This window comes from Chenopodium album, chromosome 4, assembly GCF_948465745.1.
Source record: "Chenopodium album chromosome 4, dcCheAlbu1.1, whole genome shotgun sequence".
Classification (NCBI taxonomy): Eukaryota; Viridiplantae; Streptophyta; class Magnoliopsida; order Caryophyllales; family Amaranthaceae; genus Chenopodium; species Chenopodium album.
The window spans coordinates 34,086-60,578 of record NC_137837.1 but is presented as its reverse complement, the minus strand read 5'-3'; the positions used below and the strand labels follow the sequence as shown (position 1 = coordinate 60,578).

The 26,493-nt window shown below is 34.1% G+C and overlaps 2 protein-coding genes across 5 annotated transcripts; one reads left to right on the top strand and one right to left on the bottom strand.

The window, feature by feature from the left end:
• Positions 1 to 206: 206 nt before the first annotated feature.
• LOC145628336 (RGS1-HXK1-interacting protein 1-like) lies at positions 207 to 18,411 on the bottom strand. 2 transcript variants are annotated; one of them, XM_081680618.1, is made up of 8 exons: positions 18,159 to 18,411; positions 17,950 to 18,016; positions 16,932 to 17,009; positions 13,209 to 13,261; positions 7,651 to 7,787; positions 7,501 to 7,565; positions 6,962 to 7,020; positions 207 to 708 (listed from the first exon to the last, which is right to left on the bottom strand). In XM_081680618.1, exons 1-8 carry the CDS (start codon positions 18,351 to 18,353, stop codon positions 619 to 621), a joined length of 744 nt encoding a protein of 247 aa, XP_081536744.1. In that variant the 5' UTR covers positions 18,354 to 18,411; the 3' UTR covers positions 207 to 618. The 2 variants fall into 2 exon arrangements, with proteins under 2 accessions (XP_081536744.1, XP_081536745.1); XM_081680619.1 differs by lacking the exon at positions 16,932 to 17,009.
• Positions 18,412 to 20,769: 2,358 nt separating this feature from the next.
• LOC145626212 (uncharacterized) lies at positions 20,770 to 25,349 on the top strand. Of its 3 annotated transcripts, XM_081678641.1 has the most exons (6): positions 20,770 to 21,201; positions 21,300 to 21,493; positions 22,659 to 22,980; positions 24,051 to 24,143; positions 24,809 to 24,867; positions 25,103 to 25,349. In XM_081678641.1, exons 1-6 carry the CDS (start codon positions 21,109 to 21,111, stop codon positions 25,182 to 25,184), a joined length of 843 nt encoding a protein of 280 aa, XP_081534767.1. In that variant the 5' UTR covers positions 20,770 to 21,108; the 3' UTR covers positions 25,185 to 25,349. The 3 variants fall into 3 exon arrangements, with proteins under 3 accessions (XP_081534767.1, XP_081534768.1, XP_081534769.1); XM_081678642.1 differs by lacking the exon at positions 24,809 to 24,867 and having other exon boundaries at positions 20,773 to 21,201; XM_081678643.1 differs by lacking the exon at positions 25,103 to 25,349 and having other exon boundaries at positions 20,773 to 21,201; positions 24,745 to 24,848.
• Positions 25,350 to 26,493: the final 1,144 nt, after the last annotated feature.

Here is a 26,493-nt window from a genome sequence, read left to right as displayed (position 1 = left end):
TAAGCCATGTTTATGATGTACTCCGTATTTAAGATATTAAAAATTTCTTTACATAATAAATTTTTTTTAAAAAAAAGGATAAACTAGCTCTTTTTTTTTACGGGAATTAGCAATTTATCCTATATACAGAGTATTTAGTTTTAAAAAAAATTACATGACTCCAAAATCAGTAACCAAAACATATGGGCACCGTCCCAAAATGAAAATTAAGAAATAAATAAAAGTAAAAACTTTTAAATCTCAAGATACCAAGGTTTAATACTTATAGAAAATAGTTGTATAGTTGTATAGGAAAAATAATGATAATAATATTTTTATTACCATTTTTCAATTCGGCAATTTTCCTTTCTAAATCCCTCCTAGGCTCTTAGTGATGAAGTTTGATGCACGGACCAAACAAATACCAAATATTTCATATTGTAAATCAATGCTAAGTCTTGCTATGTAGTAAATGAGTAGTACACATCAGTTCAATGGCAAAAAAGTCAACTTTCAATCCTTTCTTGACATTTATGGTCTAAATGGTAGACGTGCACAAGTTAATAACAACCTGAAACATCTTCCCCCAATTTGCGTAGTGCCACTATCACAACTCATTAGTGATCAGCTCACAGCTTGTCAGACTGCAACTCCCATTTCAGTTATTTTGATCATCCTCTTTTCCATACCAGCTCTTTGCTGCTTAAGAAGTGAAGCCACTGAAGCAACCTGTTTAGCAGAAAGAAATGTAAATAATACGAAAAGTAGTAAAGTTTCTAAACGAAGGAGCTGCAAAACATATCATATTACATCTCAAATTCGTAGCAATAATCTCATGTACAAATGTACAGTGTAGAAGAAAAGGAGCTGTATTACAGCTACATTAAATAACAATAACATCAAAGCCTGATTTCAATAGATGTGGTTGGCTACATGAACCACACAATTTTATCTTCGGTCGTCATTGTGCAACGATCACAAGTGCACCAGCCAATGATCAGCCACCACGTGGGCTAATCACATATACCAGACGAGCAAAGGGAGCCTTGAAGGACAAGGGTAGTGGAGCAGCACAAGGAACAGGGCAGCTGTCCTATGCAGCCATACAGCAGCCAAATGGTGCATATCAGACAAATGGTTAGGTGGGATCCTTTTTTGACAGCCATTGGCTAAGTGTACACATAAAAAGGGGAAGAGAGGGGTAGGGCTAGGTAGCTGATTATTGTGTAAGGAAATCCCAGAGATTCGTGGCCTCAAGTCACCCTTAGGAGAGAAGCAGCCTCAAGCTGCCCCTGTAAGAAACTTGCTTGAATGAATGATAACTCCCACCTTTCTTCCCTAAAATTTATTTCTTTCTTTCCTAGCTGATTAATAGTAGCTGTTATTGCTAGTGGTTTGTTACACATTGACATAAATCCTCCTCCATTCCATCCTTGTGTCCCTTGGATTCTTTAAAAATCCCCACTATTACAACTCTGCTTTCCTAAATGGTGCATCTTCAGGCCACCTCACATGTCCTAATCAACATAACCCCCTTACCCTAATCGCAATCCTACGTTCTTCCAAATAAGTTATATTTTACATTCAACAACCTCATACAAGTAAAGTATATTTTTACTTCATATGAGTATAAAGTATTTTATTAGTGGCAATACCAATTGACATTTTGAAGTTTCAATCCATAGAACCCACACCCAACACTTTTTATCAAAGTTTCCATCTCCCTAACAATCCATAGAACCAGCACTTAACAATTCTATCCTTTTTATTTAATCTCTCATCTATAGGATTGCCATAACATCAGTGTTGCTCTATGGTAAAAAATGTAGGGCTTCTAAGAGAAACTATAATGGTTGGCTAATTCTTTTAATAGCTTGGCATGCCACATCATCTTCTTAAGCTACATTAATTCTAGCTATTTGTTCCTCCAATGGTTAAGCTAGTTGTAAATTAATTTATTTTTAAATTAATAATAATTTTTATCTAATAAATATTTACCAAGCTTATTAGCTCCACAAAGCTGATCAACAAGATGTGCAACAATGGTAAAGCTACTAGCTTAAGATTTTTAATATTTGCAAGCTAGTCCCTTTACTCTAAGAAGAAGCACATTAGAAAAAATAGAGGTTACAGAAATACGCATGTGAAAACGGATCCTTTAATGACTACAAAAAACAAATCGAACAAAACATATTAAAAGAAACTAAGAGCAAGAGAAAGAAGTAGATAACTTCACGGCGGCTGGAATGGTGGTTGGGCTACAACAGTAGATTGCCGCTCACTCTGTCGTCTTTATAATTTAGGATTTAGGGGTTTCCAAATTGCAAAGGCAAGTAAAGAAGGGTTTTTGTTTAGGGTTAAGCTTCAGTTTAAATTAGGGGATGTCCAAAAAGTACCTAAGTCGTCCTCAAAATGTCCCCAAGTCTCCTGAAAGTCGTACCAAAAAAGACTCCCGTGCCATTTTTCAAGGGTACACCATGGGGACGTATCCTAAGCGTACCCGTAACCATTTCCATGCTTCATAATTAATAATTTGAATCAGATTTGCGACTCTACAGCGGAATCAATCAATCAATTGAATAACATTTAACAAAAATAACCAGTGGAGATGCAATGCGCTTGATACATTCAAACAATCACAATTATTTTATAAAGATCAATTTAAGAATCGCAATGCTGGATGTAACAGATCATCTCCCACACCAAAGATGGGCGTCATTTAGGTCACATGGTGTCTAGCACCACACCTATAGAACTTTATTTAGTTCATGTCTTGAAATACTAATGAACACAAAATTAAGTAACACAATAATGGGCCATTTAGGGCCCAAACGAAGTCCAGATGGGCCCAAATTCAGGGGTCTACCGTATTTTGGGCCAAGGAAATCGGTTTTCCATGATGAGATCCCGAAGTACAGGTTTTGGCAGGCACTCCGAAAAATGCGAGGATTTTCGGCAATGCTAAAAGGTTCTTTTGAAGGAGTATTCTAGAGAGGGTGTCCCTAGACTATTCAAAGAGTATCTTGTACATGTTGGAAGTCTTCTACGTTCTTATATGTATGTACAGAAGTGTGTAAAGTTCTAGGGTTCTCTTTAAGGCTTAGTTGTATGTGGAAACCTCCATGTATGTAGTTCCTAAGGAGGTTGAAACATTCTAAGTCCTTGTAGTCAAGAAACACCCCCCCCCCCCAACCCCCAATTGAGGAGGTTAGGAATTTTTTAGACAGGCCTTGTAAGTAAGACGTAGCACTATAAATAGACTATGAGACTCATTTGTACAAACCAAGTTGAGAATTCAATACAAAAGCATTCTTAAGCACTTCAGTTCTCTTGCAACTCAATCTCTTCCTTTCAACACTTAGAGAGTGTGAGGAAAACTAAGACACAATGATGCTAAGAAAGTGTTGGGGCATACTAAAAAAAGTGTTAGTTCGTGTACTCAATACTCTACAACACTTAGTCGTAAATCCAAACTAAGGCACTAAAAGTGAGTGCTTAGTTCAACCAAGAGGCTTTGCTTAGCACTAAGGGGACATGCTAGCAAGTACATTTGTGCAACACACAAAGGAGTAGAGCCAAATGAGAAAGCTTGACTCCTCTTACGAAGAAAGTAGGTGGAGCAGAGAGGGTGACTAAAACAAAGTAGTCAGCACGTGACATGGAGCTCACTTGGAACGCAAATGACAAGCTTAAACATGAAATTTAAACGTCGCTCAAACACAAGGTATCTCAAACACTAATAATATATAGGAAAAATTGTTACCCGCCTAATAGGCCATTTTCTCAACAACTACGTGCTTAAAAGTTTAATTAAAAAAAATACTCCTTATTTGTTTTAGTTGCACTATTCATTTTAGTTTTTCGGTAACTAAATCAGGCAAGTGGAGCCCAATTTTATTTTTCCTTTCTAAACTTTTGAAATAAAAGTTTTATAAAACCAAATGGACCCTACTCGTTGGATTTTGTTGCAGGAAAACCAAAATGGGTAATGTCACTCTAACTTTTGAAATTTAGGGGTAGTTTTTTTTATAAAATTTCTAAGCAAGTATTTGCTAACAAAATGACTTATAAAGGGGATAGTTTCTGAAAAATTTTCATAATACTTATCAAGTTTAAAACTGCTTGATTCGACTCATTTGCAGCCTAAATGTCATTTTTGAATAAAATACATCATCAATTAAAAATGAATCAAATACTACCTCCATTCAAGAATAATTGACACATTTTGATTTTGCACTATTCACACGCTAGCTTTAACTATTCTTTCGCACAATTCCATCAAAAACAAATGTTAAATTAAATGTACTAGCCTATTCCTAATGGTTTGACTCACTTTCCTTTATGGATATTTACAAATTGACCTACTTTTACTTTATTAATAGTAAATCTATTTTACTCCCTTACCTATCTTTACCCCAAACAATCTACACACTTATTCCGTAAAAAAAATAAAAAATTAAAAAAAATAATAAAAAATCTACACATTTCAACTTTCTTTTATTCTATCCACCTATTTTGTTACATTTACCTATCGTTGACTTCATTTGTTTTACTCTATCCATTTCAAAGTTTTCTAAAACAAGAGTCTAATGAAAGTGAATCGAATTTTTGGAAGTGGGAGGATTATTAGAAGTTTCTCATGTGCAAACGTAATGAAAGAAACACGTCAACAAAAAAACCAAAATAATATAAAGAAAGTAGCTGATTATTCTAATATATTAATCTCGGAAATTTACAGCAAACAAAAGAAAATCAAGTAATATAAAGAATTTTTAACAAAAACAAAATCAAATTACATGAGGAACGAATTTGATATGAGAGAAGAAGAGCAAAAAAGAAAGAAATTTTAGTGTAATAAGTATTGAATATAAACGTTAAAAAAAAAGAGGGGAAAAAAATCACAATTAAGCATTTTTAAATTTAAATGCAACATTCTAAGTAGTAATATTTTGAACAAAAATGTATGACATTCTATATTTTATCTTGCAAAACATTTGACACATTCATCTCAACAAACAAATCTTTGTTACACTCATCTTTTTAACATAATCCTTCCTAAATGCCCTCCTACATGACCCATATAAGTGTTAGAAGTGGTAATGCAATCAGATGATAGATTGGTTACCACTACAATCCTCACTTGTGCTTTACCGCGCGCTTTACCGCGCAGATTAATACTTGATTGTTGGGTGTAATGCAATTCGATCCAAAAAAAACGAGTGCGCCCGCACTGCGTACTTAAGTGATGAATCTACTTTGCACGCAGCTTTTGGTCCACACGCAGCCTGATAGATGCACGTATATTGCGTGTAGGCCCAATAGGGTTACGGGTAGCTGTTTATGAGTTTTGAGCTTTGGTTTTCGGTCCATATAAAAACTAACCTTCTCATTATAATTGGGGAGACACTTGGTATGAAACCTAAACACATAAACACAAACCTACCTTTTTTGAGATCTTAAAAGTTCTCGAGCAATTATAACCTTTGAGTTCGGGTACACGAGTTACGAAGGTCGTGTAAAACTTGGGGGTCGTGCGTCACTAGAATATTTGTACCGGTGATGGCGTATTTTGCTTCTAAGTCAATGCGTACCAAACCACGGCACATCCAGCTTCTAAGTCATTGCGTACCACCACGACACAACCGAAGGAGGATAGGTCTTTGATTTCGAATACGGCGAGTTTGTTCCAAAAAGTTCTTGATTTGTCAATTATTATTCTGAGAATCACGTATTTTTCCAACAATAACGTCACCTATAACATTTTCTCTACAACTAATCCATATAACAATCTATATCTCCATTTCTTTTGAAATATTCACCCAATGTATTTACAATCTACTTACAATACTTAGTAAATCCTTACCACCCATACATCCAATGCAATGTTACATGGAACGCGGGACGTTCCGGAACTTGGTACGGGTGCGGGAACGTGGAACGTGGAATGTAGCCATAAGAGTTCTCGGAACGTATGGTCATTTGTTTTATCAGTGCTTTGTAATTTATAATTTTATAATTGATACTCCACTATTTACCATAAATTAATTATATATACATTTAAAATTTAAAAAATTTCATAAAATAAATAAATAAATAAATAAAAAGATAAAGCTGGAAATTGCATTTAATGTATTGCTCAATTCCCATGGCTATATGGCTGTAGGCCCTGTAGCACTTGCTGTGTACTTGTGTAGACAATTAAAAAAGAAAAAAAAATAGGAAGAGAAGGGGACATTAGGACATAGGGGTCCACAATCTTTATTAGACTTGTTTTCTTATCAGTTATTAGTCTTATCACTCTTCCATTCCACGATTCTTCATCTCCTTCCCCATTGATGAAACCTTGAAAGTCTTTTAAATTTTCAATTATACCCGAAATTATAAACAAATGACAACCCAATTGTCACTCTTAGACTACAACTTAGATCGTACTACAATTGGGTTCTCCGTCGTCAACGAACTAGATCACGAACCACCGCAAACTGGAACGCGTTAGTACCGCGTTTGGGTACGGACATTCCGGTACGGGGAACGCGCTATCGTTCCGCGTTTCGGGTAACACTATTCCAATGTTACTACATTCAATGTTCCCACATCCTCATTTGACTCCTTCCCTGTACTAAAATTGGCACTCCACGTACTCCTTTTTGGTCCAAATCATCCAACTTAGGCTAAACCTTAATATTCTAACTTTTGCCTTCCGCGCTCTAGCTTAGAATTATCCACTACTCTAATAAAAAAAAAATACCGTCCGCAAACAACATATACCATGGTATCTAATCTTGGATAGACCATGTTGATTCACTTCATCTAATACTGTTAAAGAACGTGTATAAGATATCCAAATAGTGATAGGATGCAATATTCTAAAATTTAGATTACACAGAATGAGGTTTATTCCAAGAAAATGAAGTACAGTAACAAAACACCAAACTTTAAAAGTGGCATTTATGTTCAACATCAAATATATTTAGGGACTTGCCTCTGCTCGAAGTTGCAATGCCTCCCTGCCTGGAATCTCTCGTAGTAGATTCACTACATCTGAAAAAGTAGTAATTAAAATATTAATTCATCAAACCATTACACTAAACAAAATACATTAATATTTTATGCAAACACAGATTTTGTTAAAAATAAAAGGGAGAGGAGTGGCCGAGTGGGTGGTTCAAGGCTCAACAAGCTTAGCACACCTTAGGGGGGGAGGGGGGAATATTAAGGTCATCCCACCTCCAAGCATGACCTCCAAGTTACAAGTTCAACTCCTTACCACACACCAAGAGGCCGAAGCCAAGGCTATATGTATATATATACCAACATGAAAAGTAGTCAAGATACTATCACACTAATACGTCTAAATCAAATAGCGACTGGAAGGAAGTTCCAGATAATGTAAAATTTAAGCACAACTAAATATAATTTTAAAGATACTAGCCAAAACTTATACAGCCAAATTTGAGTTAACATAGTTTGCATAAACAGCCCACTCATAAACTCGCACCACAAAATACATAAAATATGCACCTGCTGCTTGAGTCTCAACATGATCCACAGATTTGGCTAGGTATCGAAGTTGTTTTCCAGCATTCCTACAAGGACATTCTATATGAGAAATTGATATATAAGGGCTGCATACGGGATACAAAACTAATACTCTGTATATTTAACAGTTACATTAGATCAGTCTGTCCGGTTGTCATCTCCTTTTCAGCAAGTGTTGCCCTTTCAAGCAATTTCCTGCTCTCCTTCTTCATTAAATCAACTGACAAATTCAGCATCTTTACATTTTTCTCAGCTTTAACAAACCGTGCCTGCATGTTTATACAAACAAATCAGTACTCCACTACAAAACTAAAACCCTGGCACATTATCAGTTTTCTAATTATAAGATCTTAATAAATAGGCCAAGAATTAACATGACCTTAATCAAGTCTCAAACCACGCATTTATGGCTTCTGAGAAAACTATCATGTACTATGGACCCATTTTGGATAACAATATATAAGATTTAGGGCCTGTTCCGATTTCTGAAAACAACTGAAGTGAACTAAATAGAGCTGAAATGAATTGTTTATCACATAAGGAAATTAGGAACTGAATTGATTGGAGTTGAGCTAAGCTTCTCAACACAACAGGCCCTAAGAATTGGAAAAATTAACAAGAAAGGTCCGAACTATTACAAGTTTTCTTTAAAAGGGGTCAACCAACCAACTATTTTGGGTAGTTCACACGCGTGTACCCACCTGCAATTGTAGGCAAAGTATGTGACGTGTATATCATGTGACCTTGAATTTACAACAATCAAAATTTTCCCCTTTCTTTCGGATTTCAATAAAACCTCCCTCCAACATTGCAATTTCTTCTTCTTCTCTTGAAATTGTTGTAACTTTTTTAAACCTCAAATTTGTTGCATAAATCAATCCAATATGCGTAGTGGCAAGCAACAATCGTCTTGGTCATCTTCAAGATTATTAAGGATTAGACTACGAGTTAAATTATGTAATACAAATTTATGTAGTTATTAATTATCCACCAATTTATACGGTACATGAGCAAAATCTGCATTATGATGGATTAAATATTGCCACAACCACCCCACGTCCCCCACCAATTAATAAACCACAGCCATCGATCGAACAAGCCCAAACTACAAAGCACCAACCCAGACCACCCCCACATAACTACCAACCACCCAAATAAGAAAAATACCTACATCTTCCCGCCAAAAAAAAAAAAAAAAAAATCACCATTGCCAATGACACCACCACCGACCTGCTAGCCTAGATCTCTCCATAGCAAGTTTAAACCCACCCACTCAACCACCACAAAATCGTCACCAAGAAACTATCCACCAGCAACATTGCAATAATACACCACCATCATCGAAGCAACCAAGGCACCAACTTACCCCTACAACAACCCACCTGCACATGCTAATGAGGCCACCATAAAGCTGCCAACACAATAACCTTATCAACCTTTGCCAAGAGAATGAAATTTATGGCCATATATAATATATAGAAGAGGAGGTTAAGCTTGATACAGAAGATGAGTAGCCATCAATTGGCCAGGGTTGCTCGACAGAAGATAAGTTAGTTGCCAGGTGGCTTGAGTGTTGTGGATGGGAAGTAGTGGAGACAGAGAAAGAATGGGAATTAGAAGAAAATGGTGGTGGTGGTGGTGGAAATTCAAGAGGTAGACCGGTGGTTATGCTGTGGAGACTAGAAGGATAGAGTTGTGGTGGTTATGGCATAATAGGGCAAAAATTGAGAATATTTTTTAAATTAAAAATTTTACCGGTTGATCAGGTAACAAGTCACACTGTTTTGAGAAAACATAGGTATAGTTGGTCTGTCCAAAGTTAATTAATAGGTTGGCCCTTTTAAAGAAGACCGGTGATAGTTGGGACCATTCTTGTTAATTTTTCCTTAAGAATTTAGATCATAAAATTATGGATTTAAAATACTGACGTCGCAGAGGAGGTCCACACATACACTTCCCAACCCAAATACTTCCTCCAATATATATATTTAAACTTTTACACTACTCAAAATTTATCTTTTTTTTACCATCAATTATGCTTTATTTGCAAAGAAAATCATAATTTTTTTTACCTCCAATATACAAAAGATTTCCCTATTACAATCGGATTGCATCAAGGGTCTGCATTAAGCCCTTTTCTTTTTGCAACGGTTCTAGATGAATTAATTAGACCAATTCAAGATGAGGTTCCATGGTGTATGTTGTTCGCGGATGATATCGTTTTGGTGGATGAGACTAAGGATGGGGTTAATGTTAAGTTGGAGCAATGGAGGCAAAGGTTGGAATCTAGAGGGTTTAAGCTAAGTCGGAGTAAGACTGAATATTTGGTATGTCGTTTTGGCACTCAGAGGGGGACAAGCAATGAAGTGGTGAGTTTGGATGGAAAGGATTTGACCATGAGTGAATGTTTTAAGTATCTTGGGTCGATCATCCAGAAGAATGGTGACATTGATCAAGACGTAACCCACAGAATTAAGTCAGGGTGGCTTAAATGGAGAGCGGCCACGGGAGTGTTATGCGACCGCAGCATTCCCCTACAGTTGAAGGGAAAATTCTACAGGACTGCCATAAGACCAGTGTTGCTCTATGGTACAGAATGTTGGGCTTCTAAGAAAGAGCATATTAAAAAGATGGAGGTTACGGAAATGCACATGTTAAGGTGGATGTGTGGAAACACTTTAAGAGATAGAATCAGAAATGAGGTTATTCGCAAGAAAGTAGGTGTGGCAGACATTGCAGATAAATTAAGGGAAAATCGTCTGCGTTGGTTTGGACATGTAAGACGGAGACCCGTGGGTGCACCGGTGCGAAGAGTGGAAGAGTGGGATCATGGAGGGATTAAACGAGGAAGAGGGAGACCAAAAATGACTTGGTTGGAAGGAGTGAGGAAGGATATGAAGTGCATGGATTTACGTGAGGATGAAGTTTTGGATCGTAAGGGATGGAGGAGAAAAATTTATGTTGATGACTACACGGAATAATCATATTTGGTTCATGTTAGCCGACCCCACTTTTGGGATTAAGGCTTTGATTGATTGATTGATTGATTGATTGCAAAGAAAATCATAATCACGTGGGTCATGGATCTTGTAAGATTCATTTTGCTATATACTTTCAAAATATCAATTATAGATTATTAAAGACATTAATGGTTAAAGTTGGGTATTATAAAGAAGGAAATTCTACATGTCGCAATAATTGCGAAAAGGAGAGTATATCAAAGGCCAATTCTGAAAGACACCTAACCTTTCACCATGTTGGTGGGACCCCCTAGCTCATTTGAACAAAAGAAAATCAAGGCAGATTCTACATGTATGCTTTTCACAAAAGAGTGTCTAAACAAGTTATCTAGATAAGGCTATGATATAAAGTGCCTGAAAATTTTGAGTTTTAATAACCAATACTAATATTTCATAACAGGAACACTAATATGCCACGTGTCCAAAAAGAAAAGCAAATTTAATGCTTCATGTTACTCTCTATCATTTTGCCTCTCATGAAGCATCACCCAGACTAAATCCACTTTAACGGTGTCCTAACTCCTAAGATATTGAGGTGGATTGTGAGATATTAGGCACATAGGATCATAGCAAGGTATTAAAAAAGTTACCTTTCTAAAAAATCAAGACACAAAGGCCCCATGGACATTGTTGTCACTTCTACTAATCAAGATGTATTGCAAGTTAAAAAGGAAAGGAAAGGCATCTTTGGAGTTTGTGACAAATAATTAAGGAAAAAACTTGGAGAAATTTGCTAGGAGATTTTATATGGCTACTTCTAAAAGTTTAGGATCAATCATTAAATCAATTGGACAATATGGTCATGAATTAGAACTGCCAAGTATGCATGAGATTAGAGTTCCACTCTTTAAGAAAGAAGTAGACGGCACTAACTAGCAAATGGAGAAGCAATAAAATAAATAAATAAAAAAAAAAGTTTCATCTTATTTTATCCGATGGGAAGCATAAAGCGATTTCCTAAAAGGATATTGTAATCTTTCTTGTACTCTCCAAGGGGTCTATGGTTGAGAAATCCACAAATGTTTCAATAATTGTGAAAAATGCAACATTATTGCTTCATATGCATTGGCGGATTCAGGGGGGGTTCAAGGGGGTTCATTGAACCCCCAGATTTTTTGAAAAAAATTTATAAGTTTTGGTTTTTTTTTTTAAAAAAAAAAGAAAAAAAAAATAAGGTTAAAAGGAATTTTTGTGAAGTAAATAAACAAATATGTAACTCTGGCACATTGGTAAGGGAGTGACTAATAGAGTAGTGAGGCTCCTCTTGATCATGGGTTCGAGACTAGCCACCCTCATTTTTATTTTATTTTTTTATTTTTTTTTCCCTTTCGATTTCTTCCGTTGTTCTTCATGAGTTAGTCCATAGTTGGGTCAATAATTTTAGGAGTAGTATGTTGGTCATTTTGTTAAGTTAGAGAGTCAAATGAATTTAGAAGTTAATGAGTTTATTTAGTGGGTTTAATCATGGCATTATACTTTCAGTTTTTTAGCTTATTATTTGTTGTTTGTTAGCCTACCTATATGGCTATTGTATTTGGTGAATTAAGCATGAAGAAATATTATTGAGTTCTTTATTTTACTTGCTTCATACTTATCTAATATTATTATTGTTTTTATCCTTTAGTACGTATTAGTTTCAACAGTCCTCTTATTCCTCTACTCCTCTTAATTCTTAAATCTTTATTTGTTTGTAAATTAGTGATAATTAGATTAATTATTTATTTGTTTAATTAGTTTTGATAGATTGTTGACGTACAAATTGAATTTAGAAACTTAGAATTTAAAATTTTTACTTGGTCTTTTAATTGATAATTAGAAAAATTTTACATTGTCAAATTTGTGTTTATTGGGGACTTGGGATTTTTGTTTTTCCGTGTAATATTGATTTTTTGCAATATAATTATAGATTTATCATTTATAGAAGTAGTAATGTTTTAGCACGCTTTCAAAGTATAAAACTCGAATAATGCTTTTGTAGGGTTTTTTTTTATTTATTATTTTGTAACTGTTTAATCCATCCATTTGTAATAAAAAATTTGAACATATATAAAATATTTAATTAATATATTAGCATCTTTTGTTTTTTAAAATTCCGAACCCACCGTTCGAATTCCTGGATACGCCACTGTTCATATGGAATAGAAGATGTGGTTGAGGAAGTAGGAGAGGCAAATGTTGTTCAAGTGGTCACGTTACGGATATCAAACTATGTTAAAACCAGTATGAAATAGAAATCTTTTAATTTTTTATTCCTGGATAAACCTTTTATGTATGTATCATTCTTTGATTTCATAAATTGTAAGAAAGTTATTAAAAGTTCAAAATAACTCATCTTTATTAGATTCCATGTGTTGCTCATCAAATTGATTTAAATCAAATCCTTCTTGTGAGCATGATGAGAAATTTTCTCACGACAAAGAAAAAAGATAATATCTATTACTAAAGCAAAAGGACAACATGAGGAAGATGGTTACGGTTCATGATGGAGAGACAAAAAGCCTCCAATGGGCTACATTTATCAAGTCATATACGAAGTATACGGCAAGGAAGCTATTTCCAACACCTTTTCAATTAAGGCCAAGAACTATTAAAAGTCTTTGTGAATTCACTAATAAATGGTGGGATTGACATCTAAATTTGGAAATCCATTAAGTTAACTAAAATGATTACCTCTTCACTTTGAAATCGACCCACAGTATGGCGAAGCAAGAACCTTCTGGGACCTAAAAACACCAAAGAATCATGAAAAACAAAAGGTCAGGAATAGCAAAAGTTAATTCATCTTACAACCAAATTGACAAAATTTTAAAAAAAAATTTAAAAAAAAAATTTAAAAAAAAAAAAAAAAACATTTCAGAATACATATAAAAAAAATGAAGACCCAGAAAAAGGATAACAAGTTACATATTCATGATTCATAGTGTGCCTTTTTAAGCTTAGAACTAACAACTAGATGCAACACCAAACTAGTTGTACACAACATATTTGTAAGTAAATAAATCCTCCCATTCAAAATCCAGGATAAAATTACAAAATAACAAATGACTAATAAGAACTCAATTTAAACTATAAATGACCTTAAAGTGCCCAAACAGTTTACAAAATTTTATTAAAGTTACAATTAAAAGATACTAAACCAGCTTCTTGTATCCCTAATGTATCCCTAAGAAGCCAGCAAATATCCTGTGAATTTCTACTCACAAAGTCACAATCAAAGCAAAAACATAACTTATGGTAAATATAGAATTGTCAGCCTATTCTTCAAAGTTTATGATCCCGCCCAATTACGAATAAAAGAAAAAACGCCAATATTATCTTTTCTTTAACACCACCTCATCCTTTTAGCATTATCTTCATTCAAATTCATTTTCTTGATTTGACTTTTTTTACCCCCTAAACATATTATCAGTAATCCACGCATTCCCTTACAACTTACAAGTACTCCAGTTAGTAGTCATTTGGCCTCTGCATTCTAGTGCACTGCCATGACATCCAAAGAGAACCTTAGATAAGAGTGGGATAATTGTATTTTTAAAAAGGAATACATACAGAAGTCTTGCAATTCATGCCCTTAACCCACTCAAAGTCAAGAAAATATAAAAATTGCTGACATGTGTTGGGATCAGCATTGACAAGCATACACATGCTACTAATAGGACATGTGTCATCATCATATGCTTGTTAGCTTCTTCTTATTTCTTCAGTCTCCTCACCATTTAATTCTTCCTCTCTTATTTCCTCTATCAATCACAATACTCAAACAAATGTTGACAAAGGCCTGTAAATTTAAATTATAGGTAAATTCAAAGAAAAGCAAGAGCTTAAATGACTTTCTCCCTCACACAAGTATCAAACATGATTATATAAGCTACTAAAGTATAGGCCATTGCAACCAATCAAAAATTATACCTAATATAAAATTAAGGAAATTTTGCATTTAACCACCTTTTTAGTCCTTTTTTTTTTTGCAAATAACCACCTTATTATAAAAAATATTGTAAAAGACCACCATTTTAAAAATATGTTGCAACTACCACCTATTGCCAGAAAGTAGATATTTGACCAACTACTCCGCCACTCCGGCGTTGACCAATCCACGTGACAGTTACTGAGCCTTAATACCCCCCTCCTTTTTTCTTTCCTTTTCCCTTTCAATTTCCCTCTTCTCCTCCCCTGGTTCCTCTTTCTTCCTCGCATTTAATCTTCTCGACAATGGCTGATCATGTTGCAGAGTAGACTTGACAGGCGATTTATGCTGGGTAATCCAAATAAGGTAAAAAAAAAATGTTTTTTCATCTTCCATTTTCACTGGGTCTCCAATTTTTGCCCAATGACATCATCTTCTCTGAATTTTTCTCTGAACAATTGTGTTGTCATCAATGGTTAAAGGTAAAAGAGGCAAGCGCAAGGCTCAATTTGAAAGGGAGGCCAAATAGGAGATTATTCACATTCCGAGGTCAGTCGTTTTTTTAAAAAAAAAAATTGTATATTGTTCTTTGAGTTGGGTGGGGGAATAAAGAATTGGAAATAGTTAATCCCTAATTAATTAAGTAATTAACCAAGGATTATTGTACATGACGGCGTTGACTCATCTTTGTCCACTCTCTCATGGAATACACATACACGTACCACCCATCACTGTGAGGAGATTCACTCACGTGCCACGTGACTGGTCAACGCTGCCGAAAAGAAGCTGGTCAAATATCCACTTTCCGACAGCAGGTGGTAAGTTGCAAAATATTTTTTAAAAATGGTGGTCTTTTACAACATTGTTTTAATAAGGTGGTTATTTGCAAAAATCAGGATTAAAAAGGTGTTTATCACATGGCATTTTCGTAAATAAATTGATAACTTTTTCAACGAAAACGGGGCCTACAGTGATGATGACAAGATAAAGTTGCTGATTTATTTACCAAAATGTCATGTGATAAACACTTTTCATTTATCCCAAAGATAACTAGGGCTTCCTCTTAAATAATGATCAATAATAAAAATAATTCCACATGATTATATAATGGACAATTGTATACGTTGACACATTTCATTTATACATGTTTGCCAACTCATAATCAATATATATTATTAAAACCCATCGCAAAACATGCAATTCTGTCATGTGTCACTACATTTGCCATTTGGCATATAATGTGGCGCCATGTCATACCAGTCCAATATTGATCATGACAAAACATGCAATTCTGCCATGTGTCACTACATTTGCCATTTGGCATATAATGTGGCGCCAAGTCATACCAGTCCAATAATGATCATTAATATTTCCTAAAATAAAAATCGATACCATTGATATTTGAACCCATGACCTTATTTTTATTATGATTCAAGTTTTACCACCATTCTATAGACACGTTTTATGTCAATAATTTTATATTAAAATAGTTAATTATGCTCATAAATTTCAAAAATAATAATATATATAGATTTTATACACTTTATTTAACAACAATATATAATAACAAATGTGATCTCATCTCTTTCATTTGCTCATTCATACAACTCTATAGTTATTTGAAATATGTAACCCGAAAATATGTTGCACTTTTTATGCTAATTTTTTTCCCACATATGTCAATTTAAAAGAGTTTCTTATAACAATTTAAGAACAAAATAAACTAATCATATCTAGGATACGCAATATTAGATGATGAATTTTAATGTTCAATTATGTTTGGAAAAAAAATAAATTAATAATACAAGTAATATTATAAAAATAATTAATCAATTTCAAAAATAAAATATAAATAATCTATTTTAATATTTCACTTAATTATTATTAAAATCTAATTTAAATATTTCATAATGATCCGGGGCATCGCCTCGGCTAAAAACTAGTTTCAAATGTAAATATCTTTAATTGTGTATTAGTAAAAAAATATAAAACTTTGATATTTGAAAACTAGACGTTGAGACAAAGCTAACAACACCCCACATGACTATATTTTTATCTAACACTAAATCACAAAACAAAGTCAAAGTAAGCTATGTGAATAGTGCACAAAACGTATCAACTAAAAGAAACGGAGGTAATATATATATATATATAGTCATTTAAAATATTTAACATTTAGCTTAACTAATTTATGGTTTAGAACATGTGAGTACTAATTTAGAACATCTTATTTAATTTATAACACTTGGGAAAAAGTTTAGAGCATTATATTACAAATTTAGAACATAAAAAGAGTTCTCATATAAGAAGAATTCTCACATAAAGGAGGGGTTCTCACGAGAGTCTTCCCCTATATATATATATATATATATATATATATATAAACCTTGCAACAAGATTTTCAAGGGTCCATTCCAACAACCTATAAAAAATTTCTAAATTCTCAATCATGAAAGACAAAAGAAAGGAGAGGTGAAGAATCATACCCCTGATAAAGAGAAAGCTGGCAGCCAAACCAAGGCCTACAGTCATAGTTGGGTTTTGTAACCCAATGGCCAACCCATCTATTTGACAAAATAAGCAAAAGAAGTACGTAAGGGTTAAACCAGAGCATCAAGCAATTGACATAATACAAAGTGATGGAGACTAACAAGGTCATAGGCCACTTTCTTTAAAGGTAATATAGCAATCTTAAAAGTACACATGAGATCAAAGGAATAATGGCATAAAATACAGAGGTGAAGGGTCACAGAAAACACCATCAAAAGGGAAAATGTACCATGAACAAGACGTACCACATACACAAAATACTACAACCATACAAGAAATTTGAACCACTCCTCCTTAGCAAGTCTAAAGCCTCATTCTAAAATCGCACTCAAATTCATGAAAAATTTTACTCCATATGGGAGAAGTCATGAGAAAAGCAAGGAAGCATATGGGAACATATAATCTGGGAAAGGAAAGGGGAACCCTTAACTATTGCATGGGTATCATATGGCTCATATCTGCATCCATATTGCAGCAATGACTGATCACTATTCACTAATCACATGGCTTTGAAACTGAAGTAATTACTTGCCTAACATTATTTACCAGCTTAATGTGCTTATGTGCAATACACTTTATGTCACGTCAACAGCTACCTCTAGCCTCATGACTCCCCCAAGAGCTCACCCCCACATGGCACTTGCCTTGGGACTCCATTAAATACCAAATCCACAACACTTTGAAAAGGTACACAATATTAATTTTTTAAAAAAAATACAATTCACCTTATGCGGTTACTAGTGCACGTATTCAACACATGGATAAGAGACTATAGTCTATAAGAAGGCCTTAAACAGGTTCCTTTAACCGATACCAGTTTAATTACTTTATGCCCCTATCTAATAGCAAGAACAACCCTCAGACATTTTACTAAGACTGGACAATAATAGAAAATGACATACATAATAAGGTCAAAAGCTCAAATATATTTAGGACAGAGATTATGTTAGTTACCTTTACACTTTTTGAATAGAACATCTTCATAGTTGAAAATTCGGAGCTTAATTTCGGGAATAATATCCTGCAATCCCAATCCCAAAACACATCACTAACTAGACAAAAACATTTTCTCTAAATTAATGGGATCAGAATACTCCGAAACTAGGGCAAAATGTCAATCGCCATATTCAGGCATAAGATGATAGACTAGACATAGATCCGACCTGCAAACCACGAAGACGAGTAGACGAATCGTGATGAAGAGAGCGCGCTGAGCGAATAGCAGCATCTGTTGATTCAGTGAATGAGCGAGGCAAATCGTCTGAAATGTACGAGTGCCATGGTTTTGGCGTCTGCTGAGTCTGATCATGCCCTTTTGCCACGGCGTCTGCTGAACTTCCCTCAACCTCCTTCTCCATGACTTAAACTGAAGGATCGTCGATTAATAGGGATTTTGACGGGGAAAAGTAGAAATCTAAGGGACAGCCCTTTTTCAGGGTTTTTTTTTTTTTTAACAGCGGTAAAAAAAAGAGATTAATTGTAGTCTGGTAGAGCCGTAAAGGTGATTATTATTGATAAACATGGCTTTGAGGCCGAAAATTCAGGCCATTCCTCGGCTTGGGCCAAGTTTCAGACACAAAATGTGCTCAAACTAGCCAAGTCATACGTTTTTTCAAGTCATCATCGGGTCAAGTAAAAAAAAAATAACAAAAATTGCATAAAATTCCATTCCCAAGCCCGTCCAAAAGAAATTCTAAATCGGGTTGAACTCACTTTCATCATATCTAACTACTTCCTAAACCTGTTACAATACCTAAACCTGTTACAATACAAACAAAGGGCATGTTCTCATACATTGAAATTCAGTTCAATTCAGTTTAGCTCATTTCAATTCAGTTCAGTTTAGTTCCTAATTTCCTTCTCTTACAAAATATTCATTTCAATTCAGCTCCTGATTTCCTTCTCTTATAAAATATTCATTTCACTTCAGTTCAGTTCAGCTGAGTTCAGTCAATGAGAACAGGCCAAAAGTGGACATTTTTTGTAGGCACTAATACCTAGCTTTTTGATAAATCATGAGTAATAAATAATAATTCAATGTCAAATGAAGGATGTGAATGATTTTATGTACATATGTTTTATACTGAATGTGCATATTTTATTATATTTTGTAGCTAGGTATGCAAAAATCTACTGAAATACAATTTGCATATTCTTTGTGTATATTATGCACTCATTTTCGTTTGAAAAAGGTTACAAATCAAAAATTAAATTTGCACATTTAGTAGAAAAATATATGCATACTCGTTTCAAAATATATGTACATTTAACACTTCTCATCCTCCTTATTGGATCCCAACCCTTAGAAAATTTGTCTTTACTTGCTGTATATGTTTTTTTACTTATCAATGTATTTATTTTCTTTATACCATCACTATTTTTGAATAATTACAAACTTGTATTAATCATTTGTTTCTAATTAATTGCAACGCTTACTAAATTGATTTTTTTTTAATAGTACTAAATTGAATTTAATGATTCATTATCATTTTATTATTTCTTTTACTTACACGTATTTTTTTCTCTTTCACCATACCACTAATTACTAAGGGCCTATTCTGATTGACTAAACTGAACTGAATTTATTAGAGCTGAACTGAACTGAATATTTTATGAGAGAAGGAAATTAAAAACTGAACTGAACTGAAAATAATCTAAAGAAAACGGGCCCTAAATGTACCAACTTATTTTCCCTTCAAAAAAAAAATGTACCAACTTACTTTGCACAAGTATATATATACTTATTTATTTTAAAAAAGGTATATATATACTTATACTATTATGAAATTTTTACTTTGATGACCTCGTTATAACGTTTTGTAGGCTCATTACATATTCTATATATAGTTCATTAATGAAAATTCGGTCAAGGTAATCGATAATCTAGCAAAAAGAGATTCTTAAATACACCCTAGGTGCCAGGGGCGCCTAACATTTTTTTTTCATTAACACCAATTTCACCCGATTATGAAAGCTTGACAATCAAAAACACTATATAACAACAATTTGACCAAATTATGCGGTTATTTAAGGCAATTTAACCTACATTTTGGTTATGATTCAAGCTAAAAACACAAATTCGCAAGTAACTGAAATGAAACAATTTATAGTTCAGTACTCAACAATTTAAAGTTAAGTATAATTTGACCTAACCTTCGAGTCGACCATTAACAACAGCTATAGATCAATGGCGATCTATGCCATGACAAAATGGCAAATCAAAGATTCCAGCAGCAGAGCTTAACAACCAAGGATGAAATGAAGAAAGAGGAACAAGTGAAGAGAGAGACTGAAAGGAGCAATAGTGAAAGAGAGAGTGAAGAGAGAGGAGCACGCACTTGACGCCGTTAGTTACCCCCACTAACCCCAACATTCACAAAATTTAATAAAATATACTTCCTCTATTCTTTTTTACTCGACCTGTTTCTTTTATCACACTTGCCAATACTAAAATTTAACGATCAATAACTTAAATTCTCCATAAATAAAAATTATAAAAGTTAAATATTATGATAGTACTTATTGAGACGAATCCAAAAAGATCATGAATATATTTTTCCTTACATATTATTCACAAAATACGGTCAAAGGAGGGTGGTAAATAGTGTAAAAGTCAAAACGGGTCAAGTAATAAAGAACGGAGGAAGTACAATGATCCTACGTGGCAAGAGAGAAACAAAAAAAAAAACCGAGAGTAACCGGCAGTACTCGTCAAACACTACGTATAATGGTTTTTCTTTAATTTTACTGGTATATAATTTTTGGTTCACGGGATCATACTCAGCTTTTTGAATATCTGGAAAATCAGGTGAGTAACTGTAAAATATGTGATTCAATTATGGATTTGCAGCCCAAAAGATAAGAAAGAAAGGAGGTTCAGTAATACAAGGGAGGTCTCTGATTAAAAGTTTAAGAGACAGAGTTAAAATTGGTAAGCCGGCCGATTTAAACTTTAGAGAAGCGAGGTTTAGGGTGATGATAGAGCAGAAGAATGGGTAAGCATTAGGTATTCAAACAAAGAAACAATAAAATTAGGTATTCTCGAAATCAGTTGGGGAAATTGAGAGAGAAACGAATAGGGGAATTGAATTAGGGTTATGGTATACAAATATAATGCTGTGTTCTTCTCTAAGGACCCGATTACAGTCCTGGCTTCGTGATTACGACAAACTTCAATCCGTTGCCGTCATTCTCCTCTACGTCCAAGTAAGTTAAGTTTATCAAGCTTTTTAATTTTGGATATTTTTGATTTTTATATGAGTATCTTGTTTAATCTATTGGTAATTTTTTTTTTCTTTTCTCAGATTGGATGCTCATTAGTTGGATCTCTAGGAGCTCTGTATACTGGGGTTCTTCTTATCAACTTGGCTATTGCCCTGTTTGCCCTTGTTGCCATTGAGAGTGGCAGTCAAAGCCTTGGCCGAACTTATGCCTTTTTACTCTTCTCTGCAATCCTGCTGGACATCTTCTGGTTTCTTCTTTTCTCCTATGATATATGGTTAGTAACTTTCTCATTAACACTATTAATCTTGGCTGCCTCTATTCTTCCATCATCTTTATACACTACTATTTAGTTCTTAATCAACATGAATACTTTTCAATATCTAACAACTTCTTGGATGAGCCTTACAACATCTTAGTGGGTAAATGGCCTTAGTTAGTTCCTGTCAAACCTAACTCTCTTCGGCACAATGTGTTTCACACTTTCAGAGCATCTATAAACTTCAATCTGTTGTCATGTTCACCAATGGGTGCATACATGTCAACTCAGCATCTATAAACTTCAATCTGTTGTTATGTTCACCAATGGGTACATGTCAACTCGACACAACATGTGTTTGATGAGAGACAAGGTACGTTTGTTTTGACGGAAAACACTTTTCAAGAAAATGATTTTCCCACTCTCCATTGTTTGGTTTGTAAAGGATGGAAAACTATAAAATGGAAAGTAGTTCTCCCTACTCCTTACATCCTTAAGGAAAACCATTTTTGCAATTGTTTTCCATGGAGAATCATTTTCCCAAAAAATTGTTTTTTCGTCGTAACAAATGAAGCCTATGAGTTTGGATTAGAGAGTTTACTGATTAGTTGGAAGCTCTCAGTAACTCCATTGTTATTTTATTGTAAATGTCTCCTTGACTTTTGCATATCATGCCCCAATAGCATTTTTAGGTCAGTAGATGGTATCTTGGAATTTTAATGTGATTGGTTACAAGCCCTCAACTCATGCTCCTTGTCAACTCTGCTAGATTGAGAGATTGAGTGGGGACTTCTTTTGGTGCTTTGTCTTCTAAATCCTCATTGCAATGCTCCACTTAACACTTTTTTGGGTCCTTTGCTTCAATATACATCTGAAAATTTGAATGTCCAAACATAGTGACCAACATTGTAAAGAAATTAATAATTGTGAATTTTGTAAATATCTGTAGCACCCTGTTTATTGATATTTCTCTTTGTTTGGTCCGAGTATATGGTAGATTCTGATATTTTACGGTTTTACCCCAATTATTTGACGAAGCTTGATTTTCTTACCCCATTAATTTGTTGAAACACATTCTGAATGCTTCCACAAGTTTATGAACCCTTTGAGCTGTGGGATATTTTAATTGGAGTGAGGCTATGGACTTTTCTTCTGACTGTCCTTTTTTCTTGTATATGTGCAGGCACATCTCGTCAGAGAATAATGGAGCATCATTTATCTTTTCCTTGAAACTCACTCTGTTAATGCAAATTCTTGGATTGTCAGTAAGAATATCATCGGCTTTCTTGTGGATTCAGATGTACAGACTGGGGCTTGCATATGTCGAAAGTGCAGTTTCTCGAGAAGCAGATTTTGATTTAAGAAACAGTTTTCTAAGTCCTACCACACCTGCAGTAGTTAGACAATCCTCAGATTCTGATGATCAACTAGGTGGATCTATATATGATCCAGCATACTACTCCTCTCTTTTTGAAGTTAATCAAGATGAAAAACACTCAAAAAAGGTTGGTGATATGCAACTACTGCTGTAATGTACTTGAGAGTTGACTCTGAAATAACCTGCTTGTACTTGGCTGATGAGAAGTATATTTTTTTAGGCTTTTGTTTGCTCTCCTTTCCTATTTAATATAGTTCCCTCTCCTCTTTGCCACTGAATATCCTCTTGTTGATTTCATGTGTATCTTTATTTCATCATTTTACAACTGCTTTGGTGACTTAGTTTCATATGTATCTGTATCTCATCATTTGAAAACGGCTTTGGTGACTGATTTTCGTTAATGAAAGGCAAGGAGAAAGGGAGAATTAGGATATTTGGATTTTGCAAGCAGTTTGTTTCAGCAGAAAAAAGCTGTAATGGTTTGATTTATGACACTCCCTTTCCTGTTCTATGGTGTGAACTGCTTGAACCTAGGAATCATGCAGATTTTGGCCATGTTTGGTAATTAGCTTTTTAATGGCTTTTTGGTTAGCTTTTGGCTTTTTTAGGTGGTCAAACAGCCAAAAAATGTGTTTGGTAATTGGCTTTTTAGTCAGCGAAAAAGCTGGCTTTTAAGCCAAAATGAAAAAGCTGTTTTGAGTAGCTTTTTTGTTGGCTTTTGGCTTGTTGGCCCACAAATTATCTAATAAATAGCCAACAACCAACAATTAATTTACCAAACACTTTTATAAATAGCTTAAACAGCCAATTTCTAAAGCCATTATAAACAGCCAAACATTCCAGCTGGTCAAACAGGCCAAGTGAACCAGCCAACCGCCAATAGCCATTTGCCAAACAAGGCCAAATTGTGAAGTACTTGATGTTTTCATTTTCAATAAACATAAAACCTTCTTTTCCCTTTTGCCATAGGTGGTGGTTGGTGGTGTTGTTTTTTATTTATTATTTTTTTTTCCATACCAATCCTGTTCACCAACGTGGGTTATCCTTTTTCATTCACCACTCTACACAATCAAGAAGAAACTGTCTTAATCGAGGATTCGAGGTCTATGGATTCTATTATTGAGCATGTTTATTATTTTTGATGTAGTCTTCAATTAGAGGTGGAATCTCACAGTGACACGACTTACACCCTTGCAGGGCCAAAGCGATGTCAAGGATGGTGATTCTTCATCTCAGACTGAAAGCTGTATATTGAAGCTGTCTGTGGGGAGTGCTTTTCAGACTATAGTGGTAACTTATTGTTGCTCTGTTTGCTTATAGTTTCTCATCTGGACTCTGGAGTGTTGTTTGATTTTTTTGCATTTATTAATTTGAAATATATTCATGAGTTCATTTGTGTGATGATGAACATATGCATTGCTATAATGCTATGGATGCCTGTTGGCTTTTTATGATTAAAAATCCGCAGTTACTTTATCTAGACTAATACTAGCCCCATAATTTTAAAAGTAATTACTTTACTACTTATTTAATTTTGTCACGTATATACATGAAAAAACGTAATTCAAAGGAAAACTAAACCTTTTTCTTCCTATTGCATGAGATCGTTACTTTTTTTAATTAAACATTCTAGCATCGGGTTTAGGTTTGACAATGCTGCTGTAGTGTTTTTTATTGCCTAATTTTTTTTATTTCCAAAGTCCATCAATTAATTATCAATAGTTAAATTTCTCTAATTATGTCAACATTCATCAATCATTTTTTTTAAATGGTACTAGCGTCGGTAGTTCGTATATTGGACACCAACTTTTCATTCATCCCTCCCCTAATCTAAAATATGTTTAAGCTTGTTTTTGTATAAATTATACGTTTTATATACTCTATAATTCAGGTTTTTTTGTTCGAGTTATTTACTGTCATATATTGTTGATTCAATTGCTCGACAAACTTCCCAGAATCCCAGCTATATGCATATGCCGTTTTCCTACGAGGGTCACTTAGTAAATTATAACAGGTGATTTGCCTTCTTCCTCGGTTGTTCTCTAGTTTGTAAATCTAACTAGGACACGTTATTATGAAACACCCAGGGATTAGGGGAGTTAAAATTAATGAAGTCTGGAATTTTCAAGAGAATGATATGTGACCTGTGATGTTTTGTTGTGAGACTGATATGCTACGTTACAATAAATCTTAGAATCGTTTACAGTATTATAGTTTCCTTGGATCTGACTTTACTCTTACATGTGCAGGACGAGAATGCGGCATGTCGTCGTCTTAATATTTTGTAATAATATGTTTATTTTTGGAAATAGACATTCCAAAGTCAAATGAGTTTCTCTACATGCTTTGTTAAAGAGATTAAAGCTGTCATCAACAAGCCTCGTATACTGATTTTTGTAGGACTGGCATCCCGCATCCATATATATGAACTACATGGTATATATTTTTTCCATACATATATTTTTTTTGGGAAAAATTGGTTTTAATAATTTTAAATTTACTCGATTCTCTTTTAATACTCTATAATTCAATATTGGATCATTCTAGAAGAATAATCCAAACATTTGGAGTGTTTACTTTCTTCAATAACAAACCAGTCAACAAAACCAATGACATGTTATTACAGGTTATTTGACACATGTCAAGTTGTGATTGGTCCAAAAAAATGTTTGGTGGCCATCGCTCTAGGCCAATCTTAAAGAGTCGAGCCCCTAATCACCAAACTCGAAATCTCTTACTTGGTCTTGGGCTTCAAACAATATCGTGGTTCAATAATTTGGCTTAGGACCTTGGTCGGTAAAAAGAATGAGCTCCAAATTCTAAAGATCTCATGGTGGTCCATAACTTAATAATTGTCATGGAATCGCAAATTCCTACAAAATAATACTAAGTCTAAGAAAACATGTGCGACAGGAAAAAATCACATATTTATAATGGACAATATCACTAATTTTGAACAAAATATACTACGTACCTTTTTTAGACAAAATAATTTGTTAGATGTGTCCTTATAAGCAAGGGTAAAACTAATATGGTTTAAAACCAAACTAAACTACAAACCAAATCAAATTAGTTATGCGATTTTTTATTTTTATTTTTATTTTTTGTTGCTAATATGGTTCGGTGCGTTTAATAAATTAAAAAAAAATTGCGAAATGGTTTCTATTTAGGATTTAGATTATCGAAAAACCGAAAATCAAACTGAAATATAGGACCATATCTTAATTATAACCCATTTCTGATTTTCTGTCTAAGGCCAAAAACACAAATAATGTTTTTAAAAAACGAATTAAATCACTGTGATTTGGTTTGGAACACAAACAAAGGTTTTTTTTCCCTCCAGGGTTTTTCCCTTTGAAAGGTATTTTTTTTGCCTCAATTGCTAGGTTTTTTCAATTTCTTTGAATGTTTTCCTTCTCTCTTCATATTTACCACTTATTTTCCTCTTGGTCTCAACTGTAAATCTTTATAGGGGGGTCCAGTGGTGTTTTATGGGTGGTAAGGCCCAAAAACCTTTCAATAAATAGATCTCATACTTTTGATAATGATTTTTCTATTGAGTATATTTTCTTTTTGTGTTTGTTTGGTGAGAATTGAAGATCTAGGGTTTCATAACCTCTATATGAATACAGAGGACTAC

Coding starts and splice junctions, on each gene's coding strand:
- LOC145628336 (XM_081680618.1), bottom strand. CDS start 18,353: ATGGAGAAGGAGGTTGAGGGAAGTTCAGCAGACGCCGTGGCAAAAGGG. Junction 7,566..7,650: donor ACCGGACAGACTGATCTAAT/GTAACTGTTAAA, acceptor ATGTCCTTGTAG/GAATGCTGGAAAACAACTTC. Junction 709..6,961: donor CATTGCAACTTCGAGCAGAG/GCAAGTCCCTAA, acceptor TCTGCTAAACAG/GTTGCTTCAGTGGCTTCACT.
- LOC145626212 (XM_081678641.1), top strand. CDS start 21,109: ATGCTGTGTTCTTCTCTAAGGACCCGATTACAGTCCTGGCTTCGTGAT. Junction 21,202..21,299: donor TCATTCTCCTCTACGTCCAA/GTAAGTTAAGTT, acceptor TTCTTTTCTCAG/ATTGGATGCTCATTAGTTGG. Junction 21,494..22,658: donor CTTTTCTCCTATGATATATG/GTTAGTAACTTT, acceptor GTATATGTGCAG/GCACATCTCGTCAGAGAATA.